Genomic DNA, 25608 nt, shown 5'->3' with positions numbered 1-25608 from the left:
TGCACCTCATTTTCCTCCAACTATTTTGGGCAAAAACGAGAGTAGGAAGGGTGAGAACCATTGCAGTTGACACAATGTGGGTCCGTGTGACACTCATAGGCATCGTGGTCCTTGCCACAACAATGAGCGCATGTCAGGGAACCATGACAGGACGTCTTTGAGTGGCCGAACCTCTGACATCGGAAACATCAAAGAGGGTGTGGAATGTACAGCCGTACCCTGCAAATTAGATAACCTGCCTTGATGGTGGCAGGTGCACGTAGTGATGTAAATGTCACGACAAGGATATTTGTCAGCAGTGTAACTCCTTCTTTACGAGTGGAGATGCGCCTCACATCAGAGACTCCTTGAGTGGAGAGACCAGCGAGAATCTCTGACTCAGGGATGTTCTTCAAATCCCTCTCAACAATAACTCCTCATGATGAATTCAAGGTAGCATGAGGGGTAACCTCAATAGGTACATCCCCAATTGCCTTTGAATTCAAGGAGTTCACTGTGTTGGATGCAGATGTTTCAACCAATATATCTCCAGATTGAAGCTTCTTTACTGACTTTGGAGAGCCAGCTGGTCCCTTCTGAATAAAAAAGGGGGACATTTGCCCTAAAGATTTTTCTGATAGAGAATGTAATATAAGAAAATGGGGTACAGGTTTTACAGATATTGAAGATTGCTGCTCAGAGTCTTCAAGACGCAGTCATTTACCTATTGACTGTTTTTTCACTATTTTATTTAAATTTTTTGTTGGAGGATCCATAGGAAAAAAGGAAAATTTCAGTACCCACTGACCCCACCCATCATGGAGCCCTATGAAGGGACGCACTACAATGTCATGCAAGGACATTGCAGCAACACCAGGGTTTCGTGAGCACTATACCCAAACACCAGCATCAGACAATGTCCACAACACCCGTTGAGAATTTTCAACACTGGTACTTGGTTGACTCTAGCCTAAGTGGACCAGCTGATTGACCCAGGGGGGGGGGGGCACCCAAAGGCCACTCGTCCACAGGAATTCAAGGCTAAAGTGGTGTGTTAGGGTTGGACCCCCTCAACCAGCAGGATCCTCTCCTCCCCTTCACGGGTCGCCATGCACGGTAAACACGTGGGTGGATGTTTAGATCCCAGAGGAGGTAAACTGAAAGAACAGAACCTTCCCTGGGAGATCCCCTCACCATGTACAGGAATCCACACCGATGGGAGCACAGAGAGATGTGTTTACACTTCCACAGTAGAATGGAATGCAGTAACACATGTATGAAAATGAGAAGGTGGACAATAATTTCGAGCCTCTTGGTAGAAGATATTTAGTCTTCAAGCTCTTTCTCCTTGTGGTTCCAGTTCACACTTGTAGACGTTACAGTCTTTGCCACCACAATGAGCATGTGTTAAAAAACCACAACACAGTATCTTCAGGTGACTGAACTGCTAACACTGGAAATATCTGAGAGGGTTGGGAATGTATGGCAGTACCTTACACTTTAGATAACCTGCTTTGACTGTGGCAGTAGAATGTGGTGATGTAAATATCAGCATCATAACATTAGTAGGCATCATAATTCCAAGCACCAAAGAAACGCTTTGGCTGGAGAAACCAGCAAGGATCTCCGACTCAGAAACACTCTTTAAATCCCTCTCAACTATAACTCCTCTGGAAGAATTGAAAGTTGCATGGTAAGTAACATTGATAGATTTATCCCCAAAGGCTTTCAAGTTTGATTTTGAGAGGAGTATGATATGTTGTGGTGAAGATGTTTCCACCAGAATGTCTCCAGAGTGCAACATCTTTACTGGTGTGGAGGAGCCAGCAAGCCTCTCTAATCCCTTCTGAATAAAAAAGGGAGATATCTAGCCTAAGGATTTCTTGGATAAGGAATGCATAATTAGAAATTCAGGTACAGAATTTGACTGTGATGGTGACTGTACAACAAATTAGTCTGTGTGTGGTGATTTTCTGATAACCTGTTTTTTTTTTTCAATATTTTCATTTTTTATTTACTTTTTCACAAATGGAGCTTTGAATAAAAGGCAATACATTTTTGTCTCCACTGACCCTACTCACCATGGAGCCCTAAAAGGGGATGTACTACAATGCCAAAAAGGATATTGCAGCAATGCCAGGGTTTCCTAAGCACTATGCTTGAACACCAGCATCAGACACAATGTCCATAACACCTGTTGAGAATGTCCATCCAAAACTGGTACTCAGTTGACCCAAGCCCAAACAGACCTGACAGCTCTCCCTGGCTCACATACACAATCCCTTCACCTCTTAAAACCCTCAGGGATATATTACCTGGCAAAAGAGCCATAGGATTCTTCAAGCTTCCCAAGTTTATTTTGACAAGCTCAATATTTATTAAATTGTCTGGAAGTACAAGTCACAGGTTAACCAGAAGTTGATATTACTTTTATAATACTTCTATATATTTGATTAATCTTATTCTTTTTTTTAAAACACAAAATCAAGAAAGCATCAGCATGAGGTCTCAATTAATAAAGGTTGAACTTAAATAGATCCCCATAGTTCAAGGATTAGAAACTCAATAAATATATCAATCCTATTGTTCCATTATCAATTGGGAATTCAAAGCCAAAATTGTGTGTTAGGGTTGGACCTATGTTGATGGATGTTTAGATCCCAGAGGAAGTAAACTGAAAGTAAAGAGCCTTCTCTGGGAGGAATCTACCTCAAGGGGAACAATAAATAATTTGGTAAAAGTCTTATCACTAAAATCAATATATTTTGATACAAATTAATGAGCACCTTCTGATATCTTTTGCTATTTGAAACAGTCATAATTAACAAAAATACAGAAAATAATAAATTATCAAATACTGAATACATTTACACTAAACATTACCTCACCATAAGATACAACTTCTTGTCAACATTTCTTATGTAAATTTTTTTTTCTGTATCAAAAGCTATGTTGAACATTGATCTACAACTCAACAATTAAATCTGATAAAGTTCAACTGTATTCCTGAGCTTAACTTTCATGACTCAAAAAAAACTGCAGGAACTTGAAGAATTTGACTGGTTAACCAGAAGTTGATTACTTTTATAATATTTCTATATATATATTTTAAACACAAATCCAACAAGCATCAACATGAGGTCTAAAATAATAACGGTTGAACTTAAATACACTGCTGGCCAAAATCTTAAGGCCAATGAACATAAAAAAATATCCATTTTGCATTGTTAGACTCAACCACTTGTCTGAGTAGAGCTTCAAAAGATGAAAATAGGAAAAGGGAAAAATAAAAAACTTTTTAGCATTTAATAGGGAAAATGTGAACACTATCAAATTAGTCTAAATACTAGCTGATAAAAAGTTTAAGACCATACTGAAATGAAGCATTAATCGGTAAACACGTAATGATATTTAGTCATTTATGTTCAAGCATTAGCGTTGTCAACATCTCTCACTGATACCTCCTGTGTTACATTGGGTAAAAACATGACAAAGGCTAACACGTTGACAGAATTTACACATGGCAAAATTGTCGAGCTGAAAAAGCAAGGTTTCTCTCAACGTGCTATCGCTGGCGAGATTGGGCATAGTAAAATTGCTATTGCAAATTTCTTAAAAGACCCTGAGGGATACAGAACAAAAATTAAGGGGTTGGCCCAAGAAAATTTCGCCAGCATTAAGCAGGAGGATTCGACAGGTTGTCCGGCAAGACACCAATCGATCATTGAACCAGATTAAGGCCCTTACGGATGCAGAACAATAAGATGGCATCTACGAGAGAAAGGCTTTAAACACCGTAAACATCTTCAAAGGCCACGCCTCCTTTCACACCACAAAACAGCTCCATTAAACTTTGTTGAGAAGCACCAAACATGGAATGTAGAAAAGTGGACAAAGGTTTTGTTCTCTGATGAGAAAAAATTTAACCTGGATGGTCCAGATGGCTTCCAACATTACTGGCATGATAAGGATATCCCACCGGGAGACCTTTTATACACAACACAGTGGAGGAGGTTCCATCATGATCTGGGGTGCTTTCTCCTTCCATGGAACAATGGAGCTTTAGGTTATACAGGAGCATCAAACAGCAGCTGGCTACATTTGCATGTTGGAGAGAGCATCCTTATTGACTGAAAACCCTTGCTCATGTGGAAATGACTGGATTTTTCAGCAGGACAACATTGCAATCCACAATACCCATTGGACAAAGGACTTTTTCATGGCAAATAACGTTATTCTTTTGGTCCATCCAGCATGTTCACCCAAACTGAACCCCATTGTAAATGTTTGGGATGGATGGCAAGGTAAGTCTATAGAAATGGACGTCAATTCCAAACGGTGCATGATCTTCACGAAGCCATCTCCACCACTTGGAATAACATTCCAGCCAGCCTTCTGCAAATGCTTATATCAACCATGCCAAAGCGAATGCTCGCAGCTATTTGCAATGACAGCTATGCAACTCACTACCAAGACCTCTTGTTGGGAATTTCCTACCCTGTTTAGGACTTCTTTTTGTTATGGTCTTAAACTTTTGACCAGCTAGTATTTAGGCTAATTTCATAGTGTTCATATTTTCCCTATTAAATGCTAAAAAAGGTTTATTTTTATTTTCCCTTTTCTTATTTTCATCTTTCAAAGCTCTACTCAAATAAGTGGTCGAGTCTAACAATGCAAAATGCATATTTTTTCTTTATGTTAATTTGCCTTAAGATTTTGGCTAGCAGTGTATATCACCATAGTTCAAAGTTTAGAAACTCAATAAATATAACAATTCTATTGTTCTGTTATCATTCAACCTAGCTAAAATATACTTCAAACTAATATGATAACATAACACACTCCAGATTTTATATTATTCACCACTATCAAAATTTTATTCTTTTCTACATTAAACACACCTCACAAAAACAAACTGCTTGGTAGCACTCCCCATGTCCTGAACAGTTATCTATGCACTTCTCCATTTTATTCCATAACGGAAGGTGAAGCACTGGTGAAAAAATAGTTGCCATCATCGCTTGAAAATATTGTAACCTCTAGCCTACCATCTTTGGGCTCACAGAGACTAATTTCACCCATAAAACAAACTGCTAAGGAAACTTCAGTTGAAAAAATCCTATTGTCAAGAAAAAAAAAAGTTCAGTCTTATTAATTTTTTATGGTTTTACAAAAGGAAAAACACATTTTGAAAATTTCTTTTAGCACAAAATATAACTTAATTGAAACACTCTTTAGCTATCCATTTGTGGCACACGCCTTCTTAGCACATCAAATTAAACTTTCATATTGTAATTACACACCTTAACTTCTAAGTTATACTACACTGTATTTTCTTTTTCACTTTAAGACAATTTTTCCTCTAAAATAATTATCACAGTTGCTGAGCAACTCAGTTTGGAACAAAATAATAATTTGAAAAAGAACTTAATATTACAGTGGCTTTTATTGTGGACTTAGGAATAATTCTAAGAACTGAATCAGGAAGAAATAAATGTAATTTTGAAAAAAAAACATTATAGCAGTAGATCAACACAAAAAAAAATCTACTCAAAATAACTATGGTTAAAAAAACAGCCTTTGATAGTTGTATTAAAGAGAAATACTAATCAGTTAACCCGAAAAACCTTGAAGTGGCCCAAAATAATGGTCATAGTGATTACGTTTAAGTTACTAAGGTAGTTTGAATAGCTTCAAACATTTATGGTGATTTGTTGATAATTTTCATTTCAATGACTGATTATAATGATTAACTAGTTTAAAAACCCAATACCAATGTGCAGCTTTACAAAGCAAATGTTTATACTAAGTTTCTCAACAGATAAATGGTCTATAATAATATAAAAGATACCAATCTTTTACAAAAAATTAAAAATTTATGTTAAGATATTTTCAGGCTCCTGATCCTTACCCAAAGACCAATAAAAAATAAAAAAAAACAGCAAGTAGCTCATAAATTTGGTCCTTAATTTCTTTCATTACCCTAAATTTTAGTGACTATTTTTAAACTCATGTTTTTTTTCAACAAATTATCTGGGGAAAATCCATTTTGTACACTCAAATACTTCCTCACAATAAATTCCATATATAACGTATAATACAACTATCAGGCTAGATACTACACTTGTGTCATAAAAATAATAACAGTAAAAAAAACAAAAGAGAAAAATTAAGACCTGTCCAATATTTCAGATAGGATAGGATCAAGAACCCAAATATCTTCTTGCCATTATACTGTTAAAACTATAATAGTTATGAGTAGAACACAACAATGTAAGTACAAGAAGAAAAAATTATTCATAGTAATAACATACATGTTTCAGCAGAACATCGATCTGCCTTCTTATGGTATGATCACTACTAAGTCATACATGGTTAAAATAAAGTTATGAAGACAAGGATTAAGCAAGATAGAAATGTCTTCAACAAGTAACCAGATATAGTTGAAGGTCAAACAGGTCACAAAATACCGTGAAATATAATTATCCCACAACACCAACTCAAAACCAAAAATAAAGATACTATTTAGAAACCATATGTGTCATAAAAAGCTAATAATCTCTCACTAAACCGCGATAATGGCCCCAGCAGTATAAACCATATTTGGTAAGCTTTATTAACTGTCCACACAACCCACCACTTTACTTTCAACTATATCGTCACTTAACATTTCCATCTTACTTAATTCTTTTGTCTTCACATTACATAAACCGTGTACAGCTTAGTATCTATCATACCCTAAGAAAACGGAGTAATGTTCTTTGTCTAAATAATGTAGTATGTAACCACGAATAAAACGAATTTCCTTATGCTTATAAATCATTGACACATCACTATCATTACAGTATCAGTATAATGCGTTTCCTTTGTTTCTTTTAAGTTGTTATGCCCTTTTCATCGTAATTTTGATGTCCTTTTTTACTTTTGAAATTACTTTGTAAATTGCAATTTCACATGAAACAAGGCGTCACTTTTCAAATTTTCAAATTATGGCTAAAAATTAAAATACCTACACCTTACCATTAATTATATATACCTCACACACACCGGGGACGATCAAATACTACACCACGTCCTTTTTAAAATCCATCAAATATTAATTCCTACATAATCGTAATAGCGCCATCTATAAAAATGAATATAAGTTACTATAACTTTTAGCTCATGGCAAACTTAAACTGTTTGTTTTGGAATTTCGCACGAAGCTACTCGAGGGCTACCTGTGCTAGCCGTCCTTAATTTAGCAGTGTAAGACTAGAAGGAAGGCAGCTAGTCATCACCACCCACCGCCAACTCTTGGGTTACTCTTTTACCAACAAATAGTGGGACTGACCGCACAATATAACGCCCCCACGGCTGAAAGGGCGAGCATGTTTGGCGCGATGGGGATGCGAACCCGCAACCCTTAGAGTACGAGTCGCACGCCTTAACACGCTTGGCCATGCCAGGCCGGCAAACTTAAACTTCAAAAAAATATGCAAATTGTATCGAAGTTATTCAATGTCTTGTTTCAGCTGTTTCAGTACAAAAAGAGTACGAAACAACAGCTTTAACAAATGTAAAGTCAGATTACGTGGCATGACAAAAGCAGTTAATATGCTTTGTAAATCTAAAAAAAAATAGGTAGACCTTACTAAAATTACAGAATGTAATCTACGTTTACATATTACGTTTAACTAACAAACGTTTCAAAACACTTCCAAAAATAAATTTGTAAGACTATGCTTAATTACTTAAACATTGAGTATAATGTCATTACTCTAAGTTTCTATTATACTTGTGTTTTAAGGGGCATAGTCTACAGATGTTCTGAAGCTTTAAAAAACATACTTTCTCTAATGTTCTGAAGGAACTTGTTATCGGAAAAACTTGATGTAACTGCTTGTTTATATTTTAAATTTAATATTTTTAGCTTAAGTAAATGCGTAGTTTTCATATAAAAACTATTAAATACATTAGTTGTTTTTTTTAATTTCGCGCAAAGCTGCACGAGGGCTATCTGTACCAACCGTCCCCTGCTGGTACAGCGGTAAGTCTACGAATTTACAACACTAGAATTAGGTGGACTCAGCAGATAGCCTGATGTGGCTTTGCTATAAGAAAACACACACATACACTGTGCTAGCCGTTCCTGACTTAGCAGTGTAAGACCAGAGGGAAGGCAGCTAGTCATCACCACCCACTGCCAATAGTAGGATTGATCGTCACGTTATAATGTCTTCACAACTAAAAGAGAGAGCATGTTTGGTGTGACAGGGATTCAAACTCGGGACCTTCAGATTACGAGTCGAGTCGAGTGCCTTCACCACCTGGCCATGCCCGGCCTCTAAACGTGACAGAAGGCAGCTAGTAAATACCACACATCTACAGCTTTTGGACTACCCTTTACCAATGAAAACTTGACGGGATTCAAACCCAATATCTTTACAGGCACACTAGTTCAACCATGTACATCTTAAACTAACCATTTCATCTATAGAAACAGACATGTAAATGCTTTCTCACCTTCCTAGCTCAGTAGCCAAACGTAAGTTAAGATTCACTAGTTCAAACTAGCAAACTTAATGTTCACAACTTGTTCTCTATCCTGAGTCTATTTTCTAGCATATTGTGTGCACTGTTGACTCGTGGACTCCTATGCTAAAAATGACCAAAGTGTTTTGTTAAGTGTTTCTTCTTTCTTGTCTTTTTTGTGAATTAGGTATCTAACCACTGGCACAACTGAAACTGTAGGTTCAGGATAGCTCTGCTTTTTAGCTGAAGGCCATTCAGGCTGATTTAAATTGTTTTATAGTGTCTGCAAGTGTGGCAAAATCAGTTAGTCTCTCTTAAATCATTATATTAATACTCTGAGAGATTGTATCTATGATGGAGCTAGCACAATGAATGAAGCAATATTCTTCTGCTTCAACAACTTATCTGAAAGAAGTATTTTATACATTTTACTACACACAAAGCCTCTGTTAGAAATAAAATAAATGTGATATTCAAATGATGACCTTACTTGATTATGCTTTACCCTAAAGTTCTCACAGGTCATTGATTTATGAAACTAAGTTTTTGTGAATACCCTTCTTGTTAGTCTTTAATATTGTTTAATGATGTTTTTCTATTGAGGCTTCCTAACTTTTGAATTATTTGGAATAATTTGTACCTCTGTCCAACAATTGCAAACAGAACTACTTGAGGAAGTATTATAAGTTTTTCTACTGAAATATGTTTAATCTTGTTATCTTCTACTGTATGTAGGAAGGGTACGTCAACTCCTAACCTTCAGTCGTCATAAATAACTGTGGAGCAAGTGTTAGCAGCGACATTGACTTTATTTCTCTATCACCTTTCGTGGTTGGCTAAGTAATGCATCAAGATTGCTAACGCATCCTCACTTAAAATTGATACATGACATCAGGACGCCTTTTCCAGGAGGTATCCTGGTTAATTCATGGAAAAGTACATGCAAATTGTGAAGACAACCACGCCGCTTGATAATAGGGATAATCAGGTTTGTACAGATAACAAAAAAATCATCCATTCATCACAGCTTATTTCTTGTTAAATAAATAAGCATGAATATTAAGGCAGAACTAAATCACGATTTACATGACTCTCTGTACTGACTTTTCCAAGTGATCTAGACATGTCTGTAACCAATGGCCTTTTCATACCAGATTTGCATCAGTTTTATTTTTGAAATTGCATTATCTGCACAAAAAGGGCTAACATTACTATCAACTAAGGAAGGCTTAGTGTGATGTCCTTATTATGTAGAAGAGATACGCCATATTAAGCATAAAATTTATTCAACAACATCAAGGGCCCTTTGGCCTGTCTCACTCTGTCATGTATACGGTGATCTCAGTCCTCTTCTCTGTTATAGCTTTTCCTCAAGCTAACAGAGACATTTATCTAGCATTTCTTCACAAAGAGCATGAAAGAAAAAAAACAGTTGAAAGGAATTAAAGACATAAATCATCTACCATTTTTGCAATATCTAGGACAGGGGTGGTCCACTCCATGAACTCTGGCCATATGTGGCCAGTGGATAGCACAATTGTAGCCAGCTCGAGTTTAGAAATCAACTTTTTCTATCATTTATTTTTTCTCGCAGTTTTGGTAATCAGCGACTGCATTGCCTCACGTCATCGCTAATGTCGCGCGCTTCATCACTGCCACAGACTTCGCCCATTTTGTAACGTCAGTCTGGTTTAGATGTTTGCTATCGAGTGTGCGTTGTTTTGCATGCGCTTGCAAACATATTTTTATTGTGCAACTTTCAAGTGTTTAAAAAGATTTGGTTTTTAATCCCATAATATGGATAAGTGGATAATTTGAAAACAAAAGAATCCAGATGATGGTGAACACTAAGCAAATAAAGACAATTTTAACTTATTCTGGCATTACTGCAGAAAAGAGGTTGGCGTGTTACTGAAAAAATGTGAAACAAAAATTTAATGAAAGTTGGGAGTTAAAAATTGCAGTGATTGAAGCAAATAACAAGCCAGTGTGTCTTTTGTGTAACAAAATTTTTAGCAATAATAAAGTATACAACCTTAAGCAATAATTTGACAATTTGCACAACGATAGCAGTTGATAGCAAACATCGTATGAATGAAATTAGTCATATGAAAGCACAACTTCATGAACAAAAGGGAGGCCTAAAAAAGATTTTTTTATCATCGATAGAACTAGTTACGCTAACTAGAAATCATTTTCTGATGCTGAACTAGTAAAAGAAATATCGATTGTGGTCATTGAAACTCTGTTGGAGAATTATGATTCAAAAATAAAAGATGATATTCTTCAAAAGATAAATAATTTGCAATTAAGTCGAAAAACAATTGTTCGCAGAATGCTAGAGTTAGCGAAGGACATAGAAAATCAGTTGCTTGAACAACTGAAAGACTATTTTTTTTAGCACTAGATGAGTCAATAAATGTTAGTGACACTGCAGAGTTGATATTTTGGGTTCGATATGTAACTTCAGATCTTCAAGTGAGGGGAGAAACGCTTTGCCTTTGTAGATTACGAGATCGAACATGTGGAAAAAACATATTTGAAACATTTCTCGAAATGTCAAAAAATTCAAACTGGATTTTAAAAACTACTGAATTCTGTCACAACAGACGGTGCTCCCGCCATGGCTGAGGCGAAATTAGAATTTGTTTCTCTTTTGAAGCAGCATTTAATTTAAAAATGTGAAGTCCACGCTGCCATCTTTCCACTGCATTTTGTATCAGGAAAATGTATGTGCTCAAATGTCTAAAAGTGATGAATTGAAAAATCTGATGGAGATTGTTGTAAAAACTGTGAATTATATTAGAAGTGGAAGCTCTCTCATTCATCAACAGTTTTTTGAGTCTTTGAAAAAAGTAGTAAATGTACTTTGATGATCTTACTAATTTTGCAAATGTAAGATGAATAAGTAGAAGAAAAGTCTTGGAACGATTTACTTCTTTATTTCCTCAATTAAAAGAGTATCTTGTTGAAAAAGGTAAGATTGAAAATTTCCATGAAATTGAAGCTTTTTCATGGCAGTGTGATTTGCACTTTCTGTGCGACATGGTGACTTACTTGAATACTTTGAATACGAAGCTTCAGGAAAGAGGTAAAATAATAAGCAAGTAATCAGTCAATTCATGAATTGCAATTAAAGTTAAACCTACTTGCGGGAAATATTACAAAAAGAATGGTTTCACACATTTTGTAAAATTGAATAGTTTTCTAGAAAATAATAAGGACTATGATTTCTCTGATGCTAAGGATGATCTCTATGTAAACTGGATCAAAAACCTATCTCAAAAATTTGAATCACGTTTCTCCGAATTCAAAAAATTGAAATTGATATTCGAATTTTTGCCTGATCCATTTCAATTTCGCTTAGGAAATTTCAGTGAGGAAATTACATATTTTTTATCTTTGGATAAATGTGGATTTGAAGAAGAGATACTTACACTGCAAAGTGTAGAACACATAATAAGTAAACAAAAATGTTCTATCAGAGAGATGTGGTTCACTATTCTAATAAAAAAAAGTCTTCCAATTTCAAAATTATTTTCCATGTTTGGATCCATATGGGTGTGTGAGTCAACATTTTCTACGCTAGATTTCCTCAAGTCTAGATACAAATCTCGTCTTGCTAACATAAATTTAGAGGCAGAGCTAAAATGCTCATTGAGCATAGATATTAAACCAAATTTCACAAATTTTTTTGATGAAAACCCACATAAATTTTCACATTGAAGGTTAGTTGTAACGCAATTATTTTGATTAAATTAATATCTTTAAACTGTTTTATTTTTTTAAATAGTGTGACCAACGTTGTTTTCATTAACTATAGTTGTGGCCACTATAAAAAATAAGTTGCCCACCCCTGATGTAGGACCTATAAGTTTGTCAATCAGTATAATGTGTAGTATTCCAAAAATGAGAAAAAATTCATAATCATCTGGCATACACTCAAGGATATAATATACAAATAGATAAGCGTGGTCATTTGCTGTTGGATGATAAATACAAGAAGTAACTCTTGAAATCTGACAGTATTTCTCCCCCCAAGTGACAACCATATACTAGCCTAATACACAGGGTGATGTTGACCTCGCGAGACAATGTATACCAGTGAACACTATATGATGTAAGTTGAAGATACCGCTATTATTCATAGGCTATGCCAGTCGTACCCCATTTAGTCGGAGACATAAATGCTGGAAGAATACCACATAACTGTTGTGTATTTTGGTGCTCAAACGTTTCTAAAAAAAATGGGAGGTATATTTGCCTCTTTTCATAGGCTTGTAAATGTTTATAAGTTTGCGTTTAATGTATTTCAGAATTTAAATTACACGTAAACTGTGCATATATTAATAACTTACTGGTAGCTAAAGTATTTATAAAAATTGATAACTAATTATTAACTTAGGCCCAACTAGTTAGGTTATAAACTGAAGAATTATTGACACTGAGAAAAAAAAAAAACAGTGCTTTGTTGGTATATTAATGTTTGTAATATATTTGTAACCTTAAATAGTTATCGATACTATTTATGATGTGTTTAGGGATAACTTATCTGTTTGAGATATTAGAAATTGTATAGAACTTAGGAGCATTCCATTTAATACTAAGCTTCCGTTATAAGAAAAACGTTTATTAATGAAACGGATAACTGTTATACGTAGCAAGAATTTAACTTCAACAAAATTTTCACACATCCACAGCAAATATTTCACTGCATGATGTTTTTATCTACGTCAGTTTTAGTTTATAATAAGTTCAGGTATTTTATTTTTATCCAAACTGCTGTAAAATATAGCATACCATCCTTTTCTCAAGTTATATCTATAATAATAATAAAAGGGCATGTTTTTGACCGCCATAACTCGAAGGCGAACATGTTTACTTGTTTGAAGTTAAGCATAAAACTACACAATGGGATGCTGTACTCTCCCTCCTACGAATATCAAAATTCTGTTTCCAATGTTGTAAGTCCGAAGACATGCCGCTGTGTCTCTGAGGAGCCCAAGAGAAAAGAGCTTATAAACTTAAAATTTTGCACGTATATCAAATGGATCCTGAAGGGGTGCATCTTGGTGTTATTACTTAACCAGATGTGTGGATGTGTGCGCGCAAGCACTTAGTAATTTTTCTGAAAACGAAAAACTACATAGAAAATAAGTCGTTCCTTAGATAACGACTTATACTATATATAGAACAGCCAATGCGTTTGGTAACAATGCATTTCAACGATAACTTTAATGTCATGTTATTTAGAAAGAAAAGTATAAACGTTTATACTTTTATGTTCAAATTGTTTTAAAATATGCACATTGGCACACTCAGCTATATTATAACAATCTAATAAGCCGAGCGAAGCTGGGAACTCTTACTATTTTGTAATATTTCTTTCAAGTGGCAGTGTCTAGAGACAAAATCTTCATTGGTAAAATGGCAATGATGGCAGATATGAATTAACGATTTTCATCAGTATCGGGTAGTGAAATAACTCAAAACAGTACATAAAGAATGGAATAATAAGTCAATACAAATATGTATATAATGTATATGTCTATATAATTTCAGTTAAATCGCAAAGAATGTGTTTTAAATGTTTCGTCCATATGAAGCTTCACGATATACTTGAAAACGATGCTTTGCACTCAATACTCCTTCATTTTACCCTCATTTGTAAAGTATTAAATCAAAAAACGTAAGTCTCCAGTGAAGAGGAAACATGAAAAAGAGCTTCACCCTCAAGTGGGATATTATGTTTGTATTTTAATGAAAGTGTAATGTTAAGTGTGGATATTTGAGTCACTTACCTCTTTACATTAAAGGTTTGTTTGATTTTTAAATTTCGCGCAAAGCTACACGAGGGCTATCTGCGCTAGCCGTCCTGAATTTAGCAGTGTAAGACTAGAGGAAAGGCAGCTAGTCATCACCACCCATCGCCAACTCTTTCACCGATGAATAGTGGGATTGACCGTCACATTATAACGCCCACACGGCTGAAAGGGCGAGCATGTTTGGTGCGACGGGGATTCGAACCCGCGACTTTCAGGTTACGAGTCGAACGTCTTAACCCACCTGGCCATGCCGGCCCGCATAGAAGGTTCATTATTGTCAAATTTATGTTTTGATAAAGTTGTAACAGTTGTTGCAAATCTAAAGATTTTAGTTGAATTTCAAGCTTAGCTCTTATAATAATGTTCCACTTAAGTGTTCATATTATTTTAACTTTGGAACGAAATGTTCTGTCGATTAATCTATAATACCCCGCTGAGACAGCGGTAAGTCTTTGGATTTACAATGCTAAAAGCATGGGTTCGATTCCCCTCAATGGACACAGCAGATAGCCCGATGTGGTTTTGCTGTAAGAAAACACACACACTCATTAATTTATATATATATATATATATATATATAGTCAAATGTCTATCACACTCTGTATATTCTGAGCAGTTAATCGTACATCACAGTACATCACAGGCAAATTATACAGTTTTGCAATTCTTAAAATTTCAAATCTATATTAACGTCTACCAGTCAGTCTTCGTATGTGCTAAATGGTCAATGCGAAAACAAAATCTAAAAATAAAAATAATCCTTTCCGTGAGGAAATTTTACGGTGGGGAGAGGAACTTCCTTCGCCAACTAATTGGAGGAAGTATTTTGAAGTACGAATAAAAAATAAAAACACAAAGAGAGAAATGAGTTTGAGTGAGTATATTAATATATTTGTTGTTGTTTGGTTTATTTCATTTTTTCATATCAACATTATTACATATACGTTTATGGTTTTATTGTATTATGTTGAATAAACTGATTTCAGTTGAAGTGAATGTCTACCCCTTGACACTTCTTATAGAAAGGACAACTGTCAAATACCGCTCGGGCCCGGCATGGCCAAGCGTGTTAAGGCGTGCGACTCGTAATCTGAGGGTCGCGGGTTCACATCCCCATCGCGCCAAACATGCACGCCCTTTCAGCCGTGGGAGCGTTATAATGGTACGGTCAATCCCACTATGCGTTGGTAAAAGAGTAGCCCAAGAGTTGGCGGTGGGTGGTGATGACTAGCTGCCTTCCCTCTAGTCTTACACTGCTAAATTAGGGACGGCTAGCACAGATATCCCTCGAGTAGCTTTGTGCGAAATTCAAAACAAACAAACAAATACACAAAATATCGCTCACTTCGGTAGGGTCTTTCCTTGCACTCAGCAAATTGACAAATAACGGTGATATTCAGTGGAAACAATCTCTGCGGCTACTTTGCAAACTTGAGTGTTCTATTGTGATGGATGCATCTTGTGCATCGAAGCCCAAAACTTTTTGCCAACAGTGCAATGTCAGTCTTATTTGCTCAAAAACTAATGCGGTGCAAAATACGGTTGTAAAATACCCAATATACAATCATATTGCAATGTACTGACTGCACGTTTTTTGTTTATTCATGACTGTTTTAAAAAATTTGCTGTCGAACTGCTTCAACGACCATCTGCTAGTTGGATATAAAACTAATTAAATCTGTACTTAAAGGAAACCAACATATAGATGTAATCTTAAGTTGTTGGGTTTTTTTTATGAGAACAATGTTTCAGCACAAGCAGTGTAGGACATATTGCTCAACAACACCTTTTGAGTACTCCAATAAGTTCTTCACCACAATAAGATTGATTAAAAAAAACTAAACTAATTAGAGAACGTTAAGGAGGCGAAATAAAAGATATACAACATGGAAGAGCTCGTAATGAAGATTAAGAACCAAATATTAGATGAAAGTGAATGTAAAACCATCGGAAATACTTTTCCGGATGTCGTGGAACTTTTGATACAGGATACTCTGAGAAACGACAAACTGTTTCTTGGGTTTGAATTTCGTGCAAAACTACACGAGAGCTATCTGCATTACCCATCCCTAGCTTATCAGTGACAGATTAGAGGGAAGGGTGCTAGTGAACACCACCTACCGCCAACCCTTTTCCTACTATTGTATTATTGAAAGAGCGAACATTTTCAGAGACGGAGATTCGAAATCTCAACTTCCAACTTGCAAGTCAAGCGCCAGAAAAGTGGAGCAATAAGATAGATTTTGTTCGCAACATTTCATATACGTGTTTCTGATAACTAATTTATATTCTCCAAAAGCTTGCATCCGAGTAGCGCTAAACATGCTCGCCCTCCCAGCTGTGGGGGCGTTATAATGTTACGGTCAATCCCAATTTTCGTTGGTAAAAGAGTAGCCCAAGAGTTGGCGGTGGGTGATGATGACTAGCTGCCTTCCCTCTAGTCTTACACTGCAAAATTAGGGACGGCTAGCACAGATAGCCCTCGAGTAGCTTTGTGCGACAATTCAAAACAAACAAACAAACCAAAAGCTTGCAGCTTTGTGCGTCAGATGTTAAGATTGGCTTATCCTTCACGATTATGTGCTTGAAATACTTGTGTAAAGTATGAAAAGGTTTTAGAGAAGTGTTTGAAAGTTGTTATTTGTTGTTGTTGTTTTTAAATAACTAATAATGAAACCATATACGAAAAAGTGTACCTTATTTTATGATTTCATGGCTTTACGAATACAAACTGAGTGACATACCGCCATAGAAAAATATTTTGGTTATATAAACTGTGATGAAAATGTGCCTAAACAAGTTTACGAGCTTTCTTCAGAAGCACTTGTTTCTCTAATCGTTAGTTTTTTAGTGAACTGGAAGACATCTCTTGCTTACTTCTTTGTTGACGAAATACATAGAAAGGTTTTTACGTCAGTTTGTTACAGTATCATTAAGTTTTCTTGATGAAGCAAGTTTCTGTACACGGGTAATTATATGTGACGAAACTTCTGAAAGCTTTTCCCTTCGTAGAAGTTTGGAATTTCGCACAAAGCTACTCGAGGGCTATCTGTGCTAGCCGTCCCTAATTTAGCAGTGTCAGACTAGAGGGAAAGCAGCTAGTCCTCACCACCCACCGCCAACTCTTGGGCTACTCTTTTACCAACGAATAGTGGGATTGACCGTCACATTATAACGCCCCCACGGCTGTGAGGGCGAGCATGTTTGGCGCGATGCGGGCGCGAACCCGCGACCCTCGGATTACGAGTCGCACGCCTTACGCGCTAGGCCATGCCAGGCCCTTCTCTTCTTAGAAACTTAGAAATTTCTAAGTTCGAAAATTTTTTGGAACAATACTGATGGGTCAAGGCCTGGCATGTTCAGGTGATTAAGACGCTCAACTCGTAATCTGAGGGTCGTATGTTCGAATCCTCGTCACACCAAACATACTCGCCCTTTTAGCCGTGGGGGCGTTATAATGTGACGGACAATCCCACTATTCGTTGGTAAAATAGTAGCCCAAAAGTTAGCAGTGGTTGGTCACGACTAGCTGCGTTCTCTCTAGTCTTACACTACTAAATTTGGGACGGCTAGCGCAGACAGCCTTGTGTAGCTTTGTGAAATTCAAAAACAAAAAAACAGTCTCTTTATTTAATATTATTTGTCACTTACTTAAACAACGATTTTTTAAAGCGTAAAGTGTTGAACCGATATTTTTAGCGTTATAAACCTCAAAGCTTACTGCTGAGACACCAAGAGGCTTAAACAATAAACTTATACCCTATGTCTTGTCAATCAAATCAACTGCTCAATATTCTAATAAATAATTTGGCAATAATGGAATCGAAGACTATTCTTTTTATCGACCTTTTGTATCTAACAACGGTCTGTAATTTTGTAAAAAGTAAAATAATTTAAACACATGTATGAAACAGTCACTTATATATTTTTAAAGCTATTTATACGCTTGTATGTTGAATTTCACTCAAGGTCACACAAAAACTATATGCATTAGCTGCCTCTAATTTAGAAGAGTTAAACTTGCGGGTTTGGTTTGTTTTGAAATTCGCGCAAAGCTACACGAGGGCTGTCTGCACTAGCCGTCTATAATTTAGCAATGAAAGACTAAAGGGAAGACAGTTAGTCATCACCACATACCGCTAACGTTTGGGCTAATCTTTTACCAACGAATACCGGGATTAGCCGTCACATTATGACTACCCACGGCTTAAAGGGCGAGTATGTCTGGTGTGAAAGGGATTCGAACCCGCGACTCTCAAATTACGAGTTGAGTGTTTTAACCAAATGGCCACTTGACGTGAGAGAAGGCAACTAGTAAATACTACACATCCACAACTTTCGGACTACCCTTCACCAACGAAAACTTGACGGGAGTCAAACCCAATATCCACAGATTTCGAGTCGATCACCCTAACAATCAGGCCATGCCAAGCCATTTTAAATTGCAAGTAATTGGTGTTTCAAGTGTCATTATACAGGTTGAGTGGTAACTTAAGTTAAAGCATGTTATGGATCTAAGGTAAAGTGCAATACTTGCGATAAAACTGGAGATTTAAACATTTTATTAAAATAAAAATAAACTAAAGCAACGTGCTTGTAAGGTATGCTAAGCTTTCGTTAGTCTTATGGGCGTAATCGTAATTATACCTGGAGAAAGAACATATATTTATGTGAAAACAAGTTTGTATGATTTTCGTGTTATCAAAGATACTTTTCATTAGTATTATTAAAAGTTTCACAGTAAACAGTTGAATATTTTATGGGTTGTAATTCATAAGCATTAATTTTTATCAGTCTTTTTCGTGATGTAATATCACACAGCTACAGATCTACAGTAAAATATTTTTGTATTAATCAAACAAAAATTCCGGTTTAAAATGAGATCACAAGGTTTCGGAGTAAGATAAATTAAGATTTTAACATAAGTTCCCTTGAAACGGAGAAAGTGTCCACTGTAATTATTTACCACTTCTACACTCCTAAATAAATCAGCTATTGTATAATATTTTCAAAGGGCAAGAAAAAACAGTTCTGGGGCCTGGCATGGCCTAGCGCGTTAAGGCGTGCGTTTCGTAATCTGAGGGTCGCGGGTTCGCGCCCGCGTAGCGCCAAACATGCTCGCTCTCCCAGCCGTGGGGGCGTTATAATGTGACGGTCAATCCTACTATTCGTTGGTAAAATAGTAGCCCAAGAGTTGGCGGTTGGTGGTGATGACTAGCTGCCTTCCTTCTAGTCTTACACTGCTAAATTAGGGACGGCTAGCACAGATAGCCCTCGAGTTGCTTTGTGCGAAATTCCAAAACAAACAAACAGTTCTGTTATTTCATATACAGTGAACTGAACTCTTTTATATATCAAAAGTTAGTCCAGGTTTTAAAAACCTAAACACAAGCGCTGGAAAGAATTCAATGGTAGCGGGAAGGGGGAGGCTAATGTGTGGTGCCATTTTCTTTGCTACATTTAAACAGGTCAAAAGATGGAGAGGGAAACAAATGTCCATCCCAGTTCCGCCTATGAAATGGAAAGCTTGATATTTTTTGCTGTAATAATCGTTACTCTTTCTTGTGTTTATGTAGTTCAAGAGTGTAAATACTTATATTTTGCAATGTATATTATTGTATGGTAACAGTAAGTTACTAGACTTATTTGGGGAAAGATGAGTGACTATAATTAATACACTCACAAATGCATATAATATTCTTTGTATTAAACACAGTTGGCTTCCTAATAAAACAGAGAATAACATTTCAACAGCTTTGTTAACCTGAAGATGACCTAAGAAGATCGAAACGTTATTCTCTGCTTTATTAGGAAGCCAGCTGTGCTTAATACAAAGAATATTATATGCATCTCAGGATGCGTGGTATGGGTATTAACATTTTTACTTCAAGTGGATTTCTCATCATCACGAACAGTTGCCTTCCTTTTCTTAATGGTTCTTTTTGAAGATATATTTACGATGTTGAAAAGCACAAGATGTCCAAGTTACAAACTCTAAATAACTTGTAATTTGAATGACATTTCAGGTAATGTACCCCTGTCAGGCTTAACAAAATTTTCAGTTTTATTGTATATTTAGTTCATTCATGAAAATAATGATATAACGTCATCTTAGACTTTGCATCATACATAATGTAACTTATAAATATATAGTATAATCTTGACTAGTAACATTTGAGCTATTTGTAATTATAAATAGCAAATACCCTTCTCTGTTGGAAGATTCAGTTCTAGCTAAAAATAGGTAGGTAGAGGTGACGTGCTTTATTTCGTTTTTCACCAGTTTAATTCATTTATTCGCCAATAATGTTCTATGCTAAAGTTACTTTTTCAATTATTCGTCAGTAAGAAATGGGTCCACAAGATACCTAATACACTTTTTGATTTTAACTGTTTTTAAACATTTCTAATCAATTATAGAAGTTACTACTTTTTTATTAATTTTAATTATATGCATCATTGATAATTAATTAATTAATTAATTTAAACTACAGTTTCCTAGAATGTCTGGATTTACATTTTATGTGACAATTTCTCGTATTTGGCGCGGATAGCATAGTTGCTTTGTGCCATAAAACACCAAACCAATTCTGCACAATTTACCACACGAATGTCATAAGAATCATAAGAGTATTGTTTGATTAATTACATTATACATTAGTTTGTTATTAAGAATTTTCCTTACTTCCTCTCTGAGACACGATACAACTTCGCAGACTACAAAAGTAATACATACATATACATATGTTTATTTTACATGCAAACGTTTATTTTACCACGTGCATTTCACTAATTTGGCAGCTCTTTGAACCACAAAGTCACAAAGAACATAGTCGACTTTAGCCTGTGTATGGATTGTCTGGTGGCATGGTGAATGATGGGATTGAATGTACCACCCTTTATCTCTTCTGTTAGCTTCTTGTCACAGTTCCATTAGAACAGTTCTTTGAGGTTTGTATTGCATGATAGAGGTGGAGAGGTTGATTGTGCGAAACTATTTTAAATAAATCGAACTGTTGAAGCGCATGTGTAGTCTTGGTTAGTAAATAATCTATAGTGTGTTTATTCAACAATAAAGATAGCGTTATGTTTAAAGTGCGCACACACATACGTCATTTTATGATAACATATTTTGAGTACATTAGGCATTACAAAAATTTCGTAATTTCATGGTGCAGCCAAACTAACCAGTTTGACTGAAATATAAATATTATAATAGCTTCATAGAAGTCCATTTTAAAGGCAAGTTGTTGTTGTTTTGAATTAAGCACAAAGCTACACAATGGGCTATCCTGGCTCAGCGGTATTTCTGCGGACTTACAACGCCAAAAACCGGGAGGCTTAAAGGCAAGCAGTATGTGTAGCTTTTAACAGTTTACCAACAAAGAATTTCGTTTAGATCGTTTTTGAAAAGGCGATGCACATAGCAGTTACTTGTGGTTTAGTTTTATGTTTGTATTTCTTAATGATGTATGTAGATTAGCGGTGCCTAAATCAAATTCTGTTCAGTAGTGGTAATGTGAGGCGATCGCTTCTCACTGTTTATACTAACGATGTCACACGAGTTTCAGCAAATAGATATAAAATATAACGCTTTGATAAGAAACAAGTGAAGTATTGAAAATTATACGTTCATATCCTGTTTTCAAAGCTGTGAATGCAGAAGTTTGCGTCATAGGTTAAAGTTTGTCATATTCAAATACGTGACAACGATAACGTTATCACAACGGTATGTTTTCGAGTCACATGATGTTGTATATCAAAGAAATAAGTTAGTTGTAAACATTTTCAAATCTAAGCACTACTTCAACTTAAAATTAATTTAATATTTTCTTTGCTAAAAAGCAGTACTCGATATTTCAAGTGACATTTTCTGGTGGATAAAACAACTGTATTTACATCATTGATTTAAAAGAGGAGAAAAAGATGTGGACTTCATTTACTTAAATTTCCAAAAGATTTTGATGAGGTGCCACAAAAAACACAAAAAACACACTATCTCTAGAAGAAAAAAGTTAGATTGTAGAGGGGTTGAATCGGATAAAATAAAAGGTTATTATTAATGAAGTTCAATCATACTGGATCCTTATTACCACTGGAGTTTCATAGTTGTTGCTCAGGCGTTTATTATTTCTTATTTACGTTAAATTTATTGATAGTATCAATATTAAAAAGGTGAGTAGAATTTGCTAATTATATTAAACTCATGAATATTTGAAGCTGTGTTGAGGTATTAAATAATGGCTTGGTTCAAGTGGTAAATTGGATGAATGACCTAATTATAGTTAGTTTTTTATGTTATAATTTCAATCGCACGTTTAATAAAGTTTGGAACGCATTCAAAACGTAACTGAATAAAAGGGTCTTGACGCAATGCTAAACAAGACATTCAAGCCATCAAATCACTGTTCTGTTGCTTGTAGTAAAACGAATAGCTTTTAAAGGTGTATTTATGTGATATTCTTAGATTAAGCTGATTTCCGCAAAGGGTATTAGATAGTTCTAGTTTATAATAGGAGAATCTAAAGGAATTGTGAAGTAATGGCGAATTAAAATCAACTGAGTTCAAGCAAATAAATAAATATACTGGAGACAACAGGTGATACAAAATGAAAACAATATTCATTTATCACTAAGACATAAACATGATATACTTTGTTGAACTGGATACTGAACAGTCACTTTCCCTTGGACTAATGACTTGATTAATTGGCTTCTTTTCCTTAAAATGCTTTCCATTCATCTAAGTTATTAAAACCCTCTGTAGTCTTATGTTTGTTACTTAGCTGGAAACGCCGAATTTACCCATAACAACCAGAACTAACCGTAAAAAAAAAAGACGATGATCTCAAGATGTCAACTGGCCTACCACTGAATAACGCTGATGTTGACATTTTTGCACAAAATGTTGTACTACAGAGGAAATTTTCATGGGCAGAACAGGTATTATCTCCTCAAAATAACAAATGAGGACATGCAGTTAGAGATTATGGACGTAACTCTCTGGACAATATGTTATGGGAAAACGGCATAGATCCAGAACAAATGAAAAGATCTTTTACATTAAAATAAGAAAGAAGAAAAAGAAAATGTACGGAATGCTTGCATACCACAATCCCCCCACCCACGCTTCTCAGGCTTATATTTCAGCTTACAATTAGATTTAGTTTGTGACGGGTTTACTATTGTAAATTTACTTAAATATCAATGTTTGTTTTAGTTAAATATATATTTAGAAATACATGTAACTTATACTGTTAAATGTGTATTGTGAAATTCCTACCTATTCACTAAAGTTGCAGAAAATTCTCGAGTGTAAGAATCAACAAAGTACTTATGTGTATGTAACTATTAGTGACTGCCAGTATTGTTGCCAATTAAAATTTCGAGAACCTCGCCGCCTAACGATTATAAAAGGCAGCCATCGCAACGCGCGAATAGACGATATATATATTGTTGTTTTGCAACAGTTGGTACATTACAAACCTCGGAACAGGGGCGTAGATTTTTTACACCCGATGGGGGGGATGATTTTTGCAACCACTTATGTGGACTGTTCAATTTGCAAATTGATAATCTCTGATTACGTGAACCTGAAAACTGTAAACATGCAGTCACAGAGTAATTCTGTTGCCACGATACTTCAAGGTTTTCACGTAGGTTTGTATAAGTGAGGTGTTGTGAACAGTTTTCAAAATGTTAATAGAATGAAGACAAATGTATCACAAATTAACTGCCACATGAATTTATTCCTGCATACTGCAGAGAATAAAAGATGACCATTATACTTGACAAGGTTACTAATAACTTTCATTGCATGAATTACCTTTTCAAATATTAATAAAATTAGTAATTACCCTTGATAAGTTTATATCTACTGAAAAACTGTTCATGTTGTTTGATAAAAATAATTGAAATGTCTTTGCGAACTCTTGAAAATTACACATCAATACAATGTAGCACATAATTATTCATACTTTTCATTGAAGTAAGATTCATTTAGTCCTCTTGTCTACATGTTCCCAAACGTAGACCTCCTTTGTGATGATCTGTTTATGAATTCTTTCATAAGCTCTTCTATATTTATCTTGTCGACTTCATCTTTGTGAGTGTGACAAATTGCCACATGGTTGAGGCGGCACTGAGACATAGTTGACCTTAACCACGTCTTCAACCGTCTTAATGCAGAAAAAGCTGCGTTCACATTCGCAGCTGGATACTGGACATACAAATAAAATTTTCATGAGAAGAAACACTTCACTAAACATCTGCTGGCTTGTTTCATGCATTTTACAGTAAGCATCCTTCGCACCTTTCAGAGATACTGCTTTTGTTGTTCCTTTGAACATGGACAACTGAAACTCGAGCCGTTGTGCAGAGATTTCTGAATAGAAGTTTATAACCGAGTTGTCAACCTTGCAAGATGTGATCATGTTCTCAAGTGCCAGATATTGTTTCAAGTCATTGTTGTCTGCATTGAATCTAGTGGTCAGATGTTCTATGACTGTGTCCACATATTCAAAATATTGGCTTCTGTAGTAATCTCTAGCTGTTGCAGAATGGTGTGCTGAGCCGTCACCTGTGATCCTTCTGGGGGTCTGCGAATGTGTGGTAGTTCAATAGGCACCAGATCTAGGGAAGTTACCTTTTTCTCAGCTTCATTAAATATCTTGTTGTAATTTTCCTCTGTAAAATACCCGCAATTGCTCAACTGTCATTGTAGATGCTTCAATCATGCCAGATACTGTCGCTGATTTTGCTTAGAATGCACGGTTTAGTTCCTCTAATGCAGCTAATAGATGCTGAGCCATCAACAATCCTAAAACTGTCTTTTTTTTGTCAAATCTGTCCAGCAGACCTCGTGCTTTCACTGCTACATCTGATTTTTCATTTGCTAATTCAGACAAAGAATCAACAATGTCACCGTAGTGATCATTAGCACATGTAATTGCAGATAGGCAGCACAACCAGCGTGTTAGACACAGTGGGCGGATGTACTTAACTGGACCACTGTGGCTGTCTGACGATACAATATTCTTGAAGATTGTCTTGTATTTGCCTGACCTCTGAAGAAAGACACCAAGTTCATGTACCCACTGGATAGAATCTCGAACACATTCACAAGCTTCAACTGCATGTTGCATTATTAAATTAGCCTTGTGTGCTCCGCAGTGAAAAAGAAAACAAAGCTGATGGTTGCTTCTCTTTTATTTTTGCCTGGCATCCACTGTACGCACCACTCATGTCAGCGGCTCCATCATAAGTTTGTGCTCTTAATCCTGACAGTGGT

The 25608-nt window shown here is 35.7% G+C and overlaps 1 protein-coding gene across 8 annotated transcripts in view; it reads right to left on the bottom strand.

Annotated features, from left to right (window-relative positions):
• LOC143223813 (uncharacterized) overlaps positions 1-25608 on the bottom strand; it is a 104156-nt gene that overhangs the window by 72533 nt on the left and 6015 nt on the right. For 4 of the 8 annotated variants that reach the window (XM_076452291.1, XM_076452296.1, XM_076452308.1 and 1 more), the window contains exons 1-2: positions 7000-7101; positions 4881-5098 (exon numbers count right to left, since the gene is read on the bottom strand). In XM_076452291.1, the coding sequence (XP_076308406.1) occupies positions 4881-4997 (117 nt within the window). In that variant the 5' untranslated portion in view covers positions 4998-5098; positions 7000-7101. Of the gene's footprint in view, positions 1-4880; positions 5099-6293; positions 6410-6999; positions 7102-25608 lie in introns of those variants that run through there. The other 4 variants (XM_076452293.1, XM_076452299.1, XM_076452294.1 and 1 more) reach the window with 4 other exon arrangements.

The sequence above is a fragment of the Tachypleus tridentatus genome, chromosome 1 (genome assembly GCF_004210375.1).
Source record: "Tachypleus tridentatus isolate NWPU-2018 chromosome 1, ASM421037v1, whole genome shotgun sequence".
NCBI classification, from domain to species: Eukaryota; Metazoa; Arthropoda; class Merostomata; order Xiphosura; family Limulidae; genus Tachypleus; species Tachypleus tridentatus.
The sequence above is the reverse complement of the archived record's forward strand: the minus strand, read 5'-3'. Positions and strand labels throughout refer to the sequence as shown.